This window comes from Rhincodon typus, unplaced genomic scaffold, assembly GCF_021869965.1.
Source record: "Rhincodon typus isolate 14 unplaced genomic scaffold, sRhiTyp1.1 hic_rhity00002115, whole genome shotgun sequence".
Lineage (NCBI taxonomy): Eukaryota > Metazoa > Chordata > Chondrichthyes > Orectolobiformes > Rhincodontidae > Rhincodon > Rhincodon typus.
Genome location: NW_025967753.1, coordinates 10,691 through 25,000, shown reverse-complemented (window position 1 = coordinate 25,000; position 14,310 = coordinate 10,691). Strand labels below are relative to the sequence as shown.

Sequence of the window (14,310 nt, the reverse complement as noted above, 5' to 3'; positions counted from 1 at the left end):
GTTTCCACTTTCACTGTCTCAGGTGTTACCTCAGATCAATTGGCTGGCAGAGTGACCAAGGTACTAGTGCCAATGAAGTCTGGGTAGGCTTATCCATATTCAGCATGTAGCCAAAGATCTTCCTTTGGTGAACTGACCACAGGTTCATAAATGTTAGGCATTTGTACCTCTGCTATTTGGATACCTGCAAGGGAGACTTGAAGATGGTGCGCCCTGACACAGATATCTGGAAGACAGTTGCAATTTGGCCATGGCCTCTGCAGGGTGGTTATTTTGAAAGGGTGTTGCAATTGAGCAGAAATAAAAATTCCAGTCTGCTGAGAAGTGAGCCCAGAGAAAATAGAGGCCAGGGAATCCTACACCTTCTCAGCCAACTGTCTTCCTTTGCAGCAAATGTCGCAGAGACTGCAATGTTATAATGGGGTTTCTGAGCCACACCATGTGATGCTGAACATGACTGTGAATCCAGTAGGACTTTTGAGTTCTAAAGTAGCCATATTGCACTTGAAACCTTAACTCTGTGTCTCTCTCCACAGATGTTGCCAGACCTATTAAGTTACTCCAACATTCTCTGTGTTTTAGATTTCCACCATCTGCAAGATTTTGATTTTATTACACTATTCTGGTATATATGCCCTGGCTGCGATACCTCAATTGATCCCTGAGCAGAACATTAGCCTGGAATCAGGGCACTTTTGGAATGCTATCAAGATTGGATGAGCCAACACTTCTGCAAGCCTAACAGCAGCAAATGTATTCTGTTCTCACCACCAATTACATTCTTCTGACTTTTATATTATCAAATTCCCAGCAACCATTTCAAACTAAATTAAGAGGTTCAGAGTCTTGGACTGCCTTTAGCCTTAAATTCAACCTCCTCCATTACTGTGCTTTCTTGTCCCTCCACAATTATTTATCTCCTGTAACTGAAAAGTCACTGTTTTACATCTTGAGACCTATTAACTTTCCTAAAACTCTCCTAGCAGACCTCATCTTAACAGATCATTCAAAATACATACTTGCTCCATTGCATAAAGTCCCACATTTCCACTACAAACATTCTTTCCAAATAGCTTTTCCTCCCTTCCCCAATAAGTTAGCTTCAAATTTCTTTTCCTGGTTCTCAGACATTTCTGTATTTTGTTTTTATTCATTCGTGGAATGCGGGCATCGTTGCCCATCTGTAGTTGCCCTCAATGATATCTTGCCACATACGTTGTGATCTGTTTCTCTAATATTGAGGTACACTTGATTTGTTCATCCACAACACTGTGCCTATTCCCCTCTCTGGAACTGACTGTCTTCTTCTTGCTATCTTGTAGCCTACCTCCTTGTTCTAAAAAATCTCTAAATGTTTCTCTTTAATTTTGCCTTTGAATTCCCACTCTCATTCTCCTTTTTTACATATTTCCCCTTCATTTTAAAATCATTTCCAATTTTCATATATTATGTAATTGCACAATTTATGAAAAAAATCAGGTAAAAACCAAAATCCAAATACAGGTGATTAACCCCAAAGTATTTTGCAGCTGGTTACAGTAATTCTTCACCTCCATAAAATATATATTTCTTTAAGAAATATACATTTTTATAATCAATATTTTCAGAGCCTTTTCCTTCCTTTCTAAACCAACGTTAAACCAAAACCTACAGAAATTAATGGAAAGTTCCTTCGTTGGACACCCAGTCATGGAAACCAGAAGGGCTCCATTTTGAATTCTGATTTAATGATGTTACAAGTGACCATACATCAAAAGTACACCATTCATTGTGAAGCATTTTGAGGTCCTGTAGCTCACAAAAAGAGATGTATAAGCACAATCTTTATTTGCTCACTGATTTTGATCTGCAATGGTAGGAGAGAGGCTGCTGCAAGTGACCACATAGGGTGAAATTTAAAGCCCTATGCTGGCATGTTTGAAGCTGCAGAGACCTATATAAAATAGAATAAGCAGCCAATCATTCACCACCCTTGAGCTTTTGCCTGTATTGCAGAGAGTGGGAAACACTTTACAGACAACCCCACACACCCGTCCACTCCCTTAGGATTATTGAGGGCCTTCAGTGCACAATCAGCTGCAACTTAAAGGCTTCATTCGACCTCTAATGCAATGTTCCAGTCTGCAGGGTAAGAGACAAGCGAACAGAACAGCCCAACAACCTCAACAGCATGAGTTCCTGTTGTGCAGGAAGGAGCCCCTCCTTCCAGATGATACCTTGTCTGTATTGGGAGGCACTCTCACTGAAGGTGTACATCTGTTTTTGACTCCCCATGCAGACATCTCCAACTCAATCCCTTCCTCTGCTTCCCAATAGTCCACTCGGCCAACCACAACTATGCTGAGGTCTCCCAACCATATATGCCGAAAGTTCCGAACCACAAGCCTGGAGAGATCTTCACTTCCTCAGGATTGTTTGTCCTGAAGTGTTCTTGGAGATCGCAATAAACCTGTTGGACTATAAACTGGTGTTGTGTGATTTCTGACCTTGTCCCCAAAGTGGTCATTGTTAACTCCAGGTGGTACTAGGACGACAGACCTAATGGGCTACTTGACAATCTGATTAGCTGGTAACTCACAGGGCTGGGGAGGGTCTTCCTGTCCCTGAAGGGTGGAAGTTGCACTCTTAACTAATTATGGATGCCCAATGGGTATTGTGGTTGTGGGGATGAGGGTAGGGGTGGGCATCCAGATTTCATGTCATCAGGTTTCTGGGTGACTTTTATGGTGTGGAGGATTTATTCTGTCCCCTTGTAAAATCCACACGTGTCTCCATGCAAAAGAGAATAAAGTCAGTCAGATTTCCTATTCCTGATCACTACCCTGCTGGATGGATTTTATGAGGTTTAGTTTTAAGTCAGGATGCTATAAGCTCTCAGCTATGATGATAGATTTCTCAACATTGCCCAAACATAATGCAATAACTAACAGTTGAGATATTGGAGAACCATTGGTTCTAACAAAATTATGCTCCAGCACAGGTTGTGGTTTTTGGAAGAGGAAGAAAACAAATTTGATAAAATATCTGCTTAATATTTCTTGCAGTCAATTGAAATTTCATATGAATTTTAAAAATATGCTGTTGAAATCCTACTTCTCAGTTATTAGTAGAATAAGCCTTCTAATTTAGAAAATATTATAAGGGCATTGATTTTGCTAAATGCTAAGTAGGAGAATGTATGGAAAAATTGTATGCTTTCAGCCTCAGCAACTCAAGTTGTCAAAATCTGATACAGTTTGTTGTTTTATACCAACAAAGTAATGAATCAAGCTTATTTACGCTAATGGATACAGGCAATTATTCAGAAACGAGGATGTGCGAGGTATGGAGGTGACAGCTCTCTTTATTTCTGCAGACATCCCAGCACATGCATATTAATGAGAAATGCAATTTATAAGAAGAGTTAAACTTCTCTCTCTTGGTCTCACAAACAAGCTTGAAATCTCCGGAATTTTCACAGGTGTTATAAAACTGGAAAGTTTCTTGCATCAATGCTCCTGCAGATCTGCCTGCATTTTAAAAGCAACATCATTTCATCAATAGCAAACTTGGAAAGTGGTTCACTTTATCCAAAGCCTCCCTATTGATTTTCACAACTGGGGAGAGGTGTAGCGGCAGTGTGTTATAGTGTGGCAGTTGATAGAGGACCTTTGTTTTATGAAGTTTGAAGGCGATGATGATGGCTTGGACTCAGTGTGCACAAACACATGCATCATCTGCATACTGTAGTTTAATGACAAAGGATAAAATGACTTTGAATCTGGAATGCAGGTGACAAAGGAAATGCTTCAAGGACACCCTCAAAGCCTCCTTCAAAATGTGCAACATTCCCATCAACACCTGGGAAGCCATGGCTCAAGACTGCCTGAAGTGAGAAGAAAGCATCTGGCAGGGATGGATCTATGCACCCTTCAAGTTTCCTAACAGATGGTAAGCTAAGCTCAATGTCAGCAGAGAAAGAAGCACACATATGTCTTAGTCTCCTTCCCTCCAATTCACCCAGCCACAGTCTAGAAATTACAGGCTGGACTCTTCAGTTATCTGAAAATGTACTTTTAGTATGGCAGGAAGTCATGTTTGACCACGATGGTCTGTCTTAAAGGAAGAAGTTCCTAGCCAACATCACAAAAATACATTATCGGGTTTTATCTCATTTCTATTTCTAGGAGCTTGCTGTTCACAAATAGCAGTACAACATTGAGCACTTGTCAAAAAAGGACTCTTTGAGTGATTAGTGCTTTACAAATTGTTTTATGTTAGAGATTAAGACACTAATGGGGTTTATGAACCAATTTTCAACTTGTTTTGTAGGGGAACAGCAATAAAATAAAAATAAAAGCAAAATATTATGGATGCTGGAAATGGAAAAGAAAATCAGAAAGTGCTGGAGAAATTCGGCAGAACCAGCAGCATCTGTGGGCAGAGAAACATAATGTGAAACGACTTCTGGAATCACACTGGCCTGGAAAGATTTGACTTTGTTTACATCTCTCTCTCCACAGATACTGCCAGACCTGCTGGGTTTCTCCAGCACACCCTATTTGTGTTTTTTAAAAGTAATTATTTTTGCAGCTCGACTCTTGAGTTAGGAGATGATGTGGGTTTTGATTTTGGGGCAAACCCGTGCCAAATGCCCGACAAACACTGAATTTTGGTGCAAGTAGCCTGCATTGCAACTGCTGGGGGAGCTAGGAGCTGGACCAGGATCCAGGAGCGTGGCCGGAAGCTGACCCTCCCCGCCTCCTGTCGCGGATTGTTTCCGGTTCAGCTGGGTGACAGCGCAGCTTGGCGACGGGCGGACATCTTGAAGCTTCAGTTGGTGTTCGGAGGAGGGAGTCGATCTGGCGGGGGCCTCCTTCTCGACCGGCGACTGGACTCTCATTTCAGCCGAGTGATCGCAGGGAGGTGAGTGCTTACGCTTCTCCTTCCTTCCTTCCTTCTTTCCACAACCCCCCCATCCCCCCACCAATGTCCGCCTGCTAAAAGTTAATTTTTCTGCCGGGGCCGGAAGTTGGGATCGAGTGAGCTGGAGCTGGAGCTGGAGCTGGAGCTGGAGCTGGGAGTCTGAGGTCTGGGGTCTGGGGTCTGGGGTCTGGGGTGTGAGGTGGGGGTTGAGCCCTCTCCCGGGGCGCGCATACACATGCGGTCGCTGCCCTCCATCTCCCCGGCCTCTGGGGCCAGGACCTTACCCAACCTGGACCTCGAGCAGGTGCAGAGACTGTGAGCCGCCCCCTTCCCTCCTCCCCTCGGGCAGAGATGGCAAACCGGACGCCTTTCACTGTTAAAATTTAATATTTTTGTAAATCCTGCGTGTTCCCTTAAAAACAAAGTCGTTCCCTTTTAAATAGCGCCCTTATCTTTACCACCTTCTCCCACCCCCAACTGTTTCTTCCCACGGTCTCACTGATTGCGATCAATGCAGACTTGTGTTTAAGTAGCGCCTTGTCCTGTCTCAAAGCTCTTGGCCCCGCGAATGTCTTCGAAGTGCAATCGCTGTTGTGCCGGCAAACGTCAAGTAGAATCACTGTGCAGATAGAGGCCATTCTGCCCATCGAGTCCTCACCGACCATCTGAAACGCTGCATGACTAAGTGACCAGAAACAAGGAATTGGGTAGTTTTGTTGATGGACAAGCTCCGTTTCCTCTTCAGCGTTGAAATTTAACTGAGCTCAGTTTGCCCTGGCCAGATAGTGACAGGAAAATTCTGATCTCCTTGACCCCACATCGATTGCTGTTTGGGTGTTAGGTTCAATTTGTGCTTGTAACAAATGACAGTCCTAGGTCTCCTCGGTTTGAAATTGTTTGTTTTGTCTCTTTAAGAAACAAAATCTTCATTACTAAGGTCTGAAGCACTTTCATTATTAAATGGATATGACTGTTTTGATAACACACTCAATGTCAACCTTAAAATATTGAGTTCAGCTACTTTAATATACTTGCCTATGGATAATTTCGGGCAATATCTGTCCAATGCAAAATATGCAGGAACCAAATTGGGCAGTTTGTTTCAATGATGTGATAGGGTGAATGATTCTGAATCGGGCGTTCTGAAACATTCAAATACTTAATTACACTGTACAGTACAGATGCAGGCTATTCGGTTTATTGGGTTTATTCAAGCGTTTATGCTCCATGCAAACCACCTCCCACCCAATGCATTATTTGCATTTTGTGGCTTTGTTGACCTGTTTCTGCTTTTATTAATTTGTTTGTGTCCCTATCCCATTAAGATAATTTTCCAAGGGAAGTGTGACTTCTTTATGTCTACTACCAGAGTACAACACCTCTCACATGTATTTTGAAATTACTTTGCCATTTACACATCCATTCTCCAGATTTTTTGAGCTTGTTTTGTATTTTATTGTAATCTTGCTATTAGCCATGTGTCCCAATATGGTATCTGCAAGTTTTGATATTGCACTTCTGATTCCTTTCATTCTTAGATAATTTTTGCATTCAGTGTACAATAATGGTCCCTGCACCAATTCCTATGGAGGACCACTACCATAAGGTCAGACATAGACCATTTGGCCTATGAAGTCTACTTTGTCATTCAATGCAATCATGACTGATCTAATATCCCAACTCCACCTTCCTTATCCCTATAAATCCTTAATTCCATTACTGATTAGAAATATGTATATCTCAACCTTTAATATACTTAATTACCCAGCTTTGACAGCCCTCCACAGCAAAGAATTTCACAAATTGACTACTCTCTTGGAGAAAAGTTTCCTCCTCATCTCTGTCTTAAATGGACAACGCTTACTCCGAGATTGTACCCTCTGGTCCTAGATTCTCTCACCTTGATAGCCAGTAAATACTTTGAATACTTACTTTTTGGTTTATATTCAGTTTTTGATTTGTTCTGCTACTTGTCTCCAGAATCTGCATGCTAGCCTGTAGGCATAAGCTCTCATTTACCTTAATGAAAGGTATTTTGAAAGTCCATCTAATATTGCACCTACTGAATCAACTTTACTCTTGCTTTTTATGACTTCAAAGAACTCCGTAAACTGACTATTGTATGTGCAGTTTCTGGGTGGTTGGCGTTAACACTTGAGTAAATATTCCATTTGTTAACGATTAATTTTTAGTTAACTTCACAATAACTCCTTATTTGTTCTGTCTCCCTTTTGAATATAGGAATAATATTGATTGTCCACTATTTTCCTGATCCGGTTCACTATTCTATGGATTTTATTTTGAATCTGCTAGCTCTTCCTTAGTTCTGTTTTAACTGTGTGGATGCAATTAATTTTGAACAAAAATTAATCATTTCTAAATTTAATTAGTCCAACAATTATCTCTCTCCATCTTAATTGTCTATTTTTGTTTTAGATTTCATTTTAATGCTATATCTGTCAGAATGTCGTACAGCATGGATACAGACCCTTTGGTCCAATGCGTCCATGCCGACCAAGTTTCCCAAAATAAACTAGTCTCATTTGCCTCTATTTGGCCCATATCCCTCTAAACCTTTCTTATTCATGTACCTGTCCAAATGTCTTTTAAATTTTGTAACTACATCTGTATCTGCCACTTTCTCTGCCAGCTTGTTCCATATGCGCACCACCCTCTTTGTGAAAACATTGCCCCTCCAGTCCCTTTTAAATCTTTCTCCTGTCACCTTAAAATTAAGCCCTCCAGTTTTGAACTTCCCAACCCCACGGAAAGCACCTTGCTATTCACTTTATACTGAGTTTGTAAACCTCTAAGGTCACCCTTCAACCTCCTTAGTTATTCATTCTGGTAAAAACTAAGGAAAATTAACTATCATGACTTCTTCCATTTCCTTACACTAATTTGCACTGAGATTCGATCACCAATTGGCTCTGTGCTTGCTGACCTACTTTTGTTCCCAGTCCAGCAATGGGACTTTTAATTTTAAAATTCTCATCCTTGTTCTCAAGTCTCTGCTTGACATTACCTTTCCCAATAGCTAGCCTCCCCGAACATTGAGATTTTTGCATGCATCCAGTTGTGCTCTTTGATTTCCCCAATTTTAATTCCTCCACCTTCAAGTTGTTGAGCTTTCAGTTTCCTAAGCCTTGAACTTTGGAATTCCTTCTTATAGAATCCTTACAGTGCAGAAAAAGGCAATTTGAGCAATTAAGTCTGAAACAACCCTCCAAAAAGCATCTCACCCAGACCCACTTTCCCATCCTGTCCCTGTAACCCTGCATCTACCATGGCTAATTCAATTAGCCTGCACGTTCCTGGTGTGAGGGAGGAAACCAGACATCCAGCAGAAATCCACACAGACATAGGGAGAACATGTACAGTCACCCACAGCTGGTATTCCAGGCGTCCCTGGTGCTTTGAAGCAGCAGTGCTAACTACTGTGCTTGCTGCCCACTTCCATACTTTTCTACCTCTATCCCCTTTTTAAATTGCAACTAAAATTTTGTCCTAATATGTTTGAGTAACTTGTTCCTGTGAAGCCATGGAGCATTTATGATGTTAAAAGTGGTACACAAATGCATGGGGTTTCAAATGATTCCATCTTTCTTTAATATTGTATTGTCCCCTTCCATAATTAGATGGTCTACAGGTTACTCTTCAAAGCATGATCAAATCACTCCTCCTACATCCTAATTGATATGGATTCTGTTTTTTTAACTGTTCTTGTTATTTCTGATTAGTACAGCTACCTTTCCTTCCCTGTTTTGTCTCTATCCTTTATAAGTGTGTTATGTCCTGCTGTATTTAACTGCCAGTCTTGTTCTCCATGTGGCCAAGTCTCAGTTGATCCTACATCTAATTTACCACCACAAGTTATTGCTTTGGATTCCCCCCGATACTGTGTGCATTACAGTACAGCCGACTTAGTTTATTCTTATTGACTGTGCTTCCCTCCACCCGCGCCCCCCCGCCCCCCCCATAGTAATGTTCTGTAAATGTTTCTGTTCCATGACTGTTTATGCTTCTATTATTCTTTTCCTTTATTCTCAGCAACTTTTTTCTTGATGTATTTGAGGTATTTCTGCCACATCTTCCTTCACCCCATCTTGCTAGTTTCAAGTCTCATCCCTAGTCTTAGTTAATTCTTTTCACATTGACCTAGGTATCATTGTCCCACTATCCAGAACCTTCCTGTCTCGGTGACCCATAAAATTATTCCCACTTTCCTGCACCGCTCTGAGCTTTGCAGTCACCTTTTCATTTGTCAATTCTTATCAATTAGCATGTGGCTGGGGTGATGCTTCGATACACGTGTCGTTTTTCAATTCGTAACTCCCAGTGCACCCTCAGAAGGATCTTACTACTTTTCTATATCATTGATCCTGATAAAGACCAGGTCATCAGGGGCTACCCTCAACTCCTAGATTAAAAGGAGTGCTATTTTATGAATATTGACATATATAAGCAAAGTGCACATTGTACAAAGTGTGTGCATTTTTTGACTTGAAAATTAAGTTACTGGATGACGATATTTGCATATTTTTGAAAGAACTACTGAAAGAGCTAAAAGGCAGGGAAGTAGCAAAACAAGTTTCAGTACAGAGGCACTGTACCTTAACACTGATTAATCAGTAACTTTGTTTTTCCTGTTGGGAAAATCCACATTGCTGGTTCAGCAGGAAAATCAATTACTTTTTTTCTTTTCAGGAGCCTATCCCAGGATCACCATGACGGATTCTAAGTATTTCACAACGACTAAGAAAGGTAGCAACTTTTCATCTCTCTCTCCAATCTAACAAATATAAATTTGTTAAAGTGTTGTCAACCTGAAGTAAACTTTGCAGCTTGTTTACTGTAACTCTTGCAAAACTATATCTGCTTTGTAGAAAGAACTGGTTTAACACATCATGAAATTACTGGCAAGTCATTTGCAGTACCACGTTCAGAATATTCAATTCTAGTTACGCTCTTTCCTCTTCTGTGTTCTTTTTTTCTTCACTGTAGAAGTTTGAAGAGCGGATCTGTTAGGAAGTATAATATCCTGATGTGGTTGTGGTAGTATATCGACAGGTACAATCGTTTGTTCGTTGCACTGAAAGAAAAAATTCCAGTCTAATTCACATGTTGGACATGAACAACTGAAATCAATTATTCCTATGATATCAGGTTGGAGTCACACCCAAGCAGGAGTTTGGAATTGTGCTTTTAACAGATATCAGTTTATGTAGCTTTGGCTTGCAGTTACTCCTAGACAATCTGATTTTTAGTGATGTTTCAGTGATACATCAGCTGAGATACTGGGAAGACCTTGTTCAATATTTGAATGTTTTTTTCTTCTTGAGAGCTTTCAGTTTTGTTGCAGAATCATAAAAATTCTTGCCACACAGAAACCATTTGACCTGTCATATTTGTGCTGGCTGAAAAAGAACCATCAAACCTAATATTTTCCAATTCTTAATCTGTATTCTTGTAGGATGCACCACTTCTTGTGTATATGTATATACTTTTCAAATGCAACAAATATTCTGCTTCTGCCACTTTATCAGGAACAAAGATGTGTCCTTGTCTCTTCTCTAGTTTTAACTACCCTAAATTGTTGAACCCTAAAAGAAACAGCTCTGTCCTGTCCACTGTACTTAGATTCTTCATAATTTTTTACATCCCAATTAAATCTCCTTTGTTGCAAAGAAAATAATCCCATTCAGTTCAATTTTCCTTTATAGTTAAAATGCTGCAGTCCAGTCACAATCTATGTAAATCTCTCCACCAATCTCTCTTGTGGATCACATTCTTCCAGTAATGAGACCAAAACTGTATTCAGTTCCAATTGAATGATGGTACCGCTGACCTAGCGGCTATCCCTCAATAATACATCGAAATGGCCTAGATGTACTGTTCAGGTTTTATGGCTTTCAAACTTGATGTATGCATATGAATAACCCAGTACATACAAATACTAAAGTGCTGTATTTTTAATGGGTTGGTGTAGCCTTTCCTAGGGCCCTTTATCAAGCAGTAATAGTAGAACATATCTAAAGTTTCAAGCAGGCTGCTCTGACTGTTGTTCAGGATATGGTGAGTAAAGATAAGGTAACTGTAAGCCTGTGTCACATTTTGCATTGTAAGTATTTTAATAATTACACTTGATAAAATAACTGAACAGTATAGTGCCTGCCCAATCTTTTGCTATTTCCTTAGCAACTGAAATGAGCAGAATTTAACCAGTTTGACATGAGCTGCTTTGTTTCCTTATATATTAAATGCAACAAAAGTAAAGCACCTCACAGTAGTAAATGTATGTAAGATATTAAAGAGCACACACGTGACTTTGACATGAAACTTGAATTTTAGTTGTATTTAGATTGTATTTAATGAGCAGTACTTAATTGTACTATATTTAAAAATTATGCTCACAAGTTTTAGTTCTGTTGGTGCTTGCTTTCACAAATGTAAGATTGTCATTGTTGACTGCTTGCAAGGTTATAGCGACATTGAAGCCTTCCCCAAAGCATGTCCTTTAGATTTATTTACTGCAGGGGAATGTAGTGTTTGTATAGTAATAGATGTCAATCTATCCACTGCAAGACCCAAGGACAAAGTAAGTTATGACACTTGTGTTGCTGATATTTCTGAGTGGGGCTAATTAAATGATGCGCTCTGGTTGCAAACTTGAGCCGTGTTTTTGATGACAACCTTTGCCATAGCATTAAAGTTTTGTAAATACTCAAGATCTTTGAAATAGAATCACTTCTGAGTTCAGTCCACTACTGGCCTCATTGTACAACTGGATAAAGAGGCGCTAGCTGCCCTGTGCACCAGACTTTTGGACAGCACTCAATTTCACTTATTTAGTATACTGCATTTTATTTGTGTAATTGTAATCTCTTTGGCTTAATATGTGAAAATTGTAAAACACAATGTTAATGAAGAAAAGGCATTCCAAAAGAATGGTGCTGCAGTTTCATCCAGTAGAATTTGCAGCCAATGAAGTAATTTAGCACTCTTCCCTAATTCTTATTGTCTTGGTGATTGTCTCAAGTTGAACCAGACTGTTTTATGACTGTCATATTCGATTCTGAGACACTTTGACACTTTGGGCCCCATGTACACTAAATCCCCTGTTATCCAGTCTGTGTATGGAATTGTTTTGTTTTTGGGGGAGTGGGAGGTGTAATTGGCAGGGAGCAGTGCTGATCTCACAAGTCTGGTTGCATGAGACATACTCTTCTAGGAACCCAATACAGTACACTCTATTATTTTTTGAATAAAAAGTAATCTAAATGTCAAAAGGGCAGTGCAGTTACTTCCTGAGTTCTAGAAACTCTGATTATATTTTGTAGTGGCACCCATTTGAGGGAGGACGCCAGGCTGTTAGTGGTGGCTGGGTGAACTACCGCACGGTGCAGCAGAACTGTTCAGTTAGATGTTTTTGAACAAACTTTATTAAAATGGGAATTTCTTTGAAAATTTGCTGGTTGCAAGAGAATCCAGGTGCTTGGTACTACATAAGAGCATTTACTGTACTCTGTATCACAAAGACTGCCTACCTCCTCCATTTTATTTAATGCCTTGACCCATCTTCCACCAAAACTCTTATCCCTGCCTCTAGGCTCAAATTCCAAAACTTTCCTAGCTGATTTCCTCCTCTTCAATCTTTATAAACTTCAGTTCATCCAAAAGTTTGCTATTCAAATTTTAGATAAAGTCCAAATGGTTCATTGCCCCTGTTTGTGTTTACTTATGTCAACTCCTAGTCCCCCAACGTATCAAAGTCCTTGTTTTAAATCCTATCTTGGCTTTGATTCACCCTATCCCTGACCTTACATGCCCCAATTACCTTGCACTCCACATTTTCTGTCTTTATTTTGTCTTTGCCTTTGTGTATTGTAGAAGTCAAAGTAATATTCCGCTTTATGATGTATTGATCTTTTTACAGAACTTAAAATCTAAATTGTATCTTCTCTTCAGTCAAAACTGTCTTGTCATTGGAAATGGAGGATAAAGAATAATCGTTTTTGATGACTACAGGCAATATTATGTTAAGCTTTGGGGCTGGTGGCAATGCAGCAGCCCAACAGGTATCAGACAGGGAGTAGGAGTAAATTACAGGCTGGTCTTGTGATAACTAATGTGTGTGTGCAGCAGAGAGAAAAAAATTAAAAGGACTGGAAAAACAGGTCTGCACAACAACAAAAAGGAACATAGCCAAAGATAGATTTTTAATTAATTATTGCAAACATTAATAAATAATTTAAAACCGAAAGAACTGCGGATGCTGTAAACCAGGAGCAAAAATAAAGTTGCTGGAAAAGCTCAGCAGGTCTGGCAGCATCTGTGATGGAATAAACAGAGTTAACGTTTCGGGACCGGTGACCCTTCCTCAGAACTTGCTGTGATGTACTAGTGAATTTCCATGAATTGTTGATGCAAAATTGTAAAGAATATATTTCTGGAAAATGGATGGCTACAAGCTTCATCTCACTAAGGTTCTCAATGTTCTGTTCAAGAAAATTAATCCATTTTCTTTGAACTCTAGGTGAAATCTTTGAACTCAAAGCTGAGCTCAACAGTGACAAGAAAGAAAAGAAGAAAGAAGCAGTGAAGAAAGTGATTGCTTCAATGACAGTTGGGAAAGATGTCAGGTATGAACAATTTCATAAATTTGAGTAATTCTTTGTTGTAAAATTGAATAGGAGAAAATTGGAATAATTTTCAAATGGAAAGCTTTACATAATATCTAAAAGGCTCACTGATTTTCTTACCTACGTACATGGAGCATTCAGGCTAAATCTTGCATTTTGTAGCATCAGTATTATGTTGATTCAAATTTTGCAAGTGGCGACTTTGTGGTGTGACAAAAGATAATGCATCTTCTTTAAAATTAGATATGCTAATTTTTCTTTTAGAAGTATTTAAAGTTACTTTAAATGCATTTTTATTTTTGTGATCCAAAGCAAGTGAAAGCTTTGGTTTCTATAATGTGTAACTATTAGACATATTCTATACATCTGATGGAAGTCCATACAGCAAATTTGATTCAATTCTTTTTCAGGATATTTTTGGCATTTTTTAGTTGCATGTGTCAATATTATATTTGTATTCTCAACAGTTGAGCCTTATAGATACATTTAAACAGAAAGGGCCTCAAAGTATTGTCCAAACAGTTGAATAGGGAAGCGACAAGGATTTGAAATGAGGAGGAGGGAGTTTGAGTCTATGAAAATAAAAATAACCGAGGCACTACTCTTAAAAAAAAACTCCTGCAGTGATTTCCTAGAGCTGAGATGACAGACGTCCAGTAACCACAGCAATCTTCCTTTGTGCAAGGTATGACTCGAGTCAGCGGAGAGACTTCCACAATCTCCGTTGATTTCAATTTTCCTAAATCTCCGTTGATTTCAATTT

The 14,310-nt window shown here is 39.5% G+C and overlaps 1 protein-coding gene across 1 annotated transcript in view; it reads left to right on the top strand.

The window, feature by feature from the left end:
• The first annotated feature begins 4,700 nt into the window (after window positions 1-4,700).
• The window catches only part of LOC109920678 (AP-1 complex subunit beta-1-like), a 19,057-nt gene continuing 9,447 nt past the window's right edge, over window positions 4,701-14,310 (top strand). The window contains exons 1-3 of the mRNA XM_048592966.1: window positions 4,701-4,905; window positions 9,613-9,669; window positions 13,442-13,547. Of these exons, the coding sequence (XP_048448923.1) occupies window positions 9,633-9,669; window positions 13,442-13,547 (143 nt within the window). The 5' untranslated portion in view covers window positions 4,701-4,905; window positions 9,613-9,632. The remainder of the gene's footprint in view (window positions 4,906-9,612; window positions 9,670-13,441; window positions 13,548-14,310) is intronic.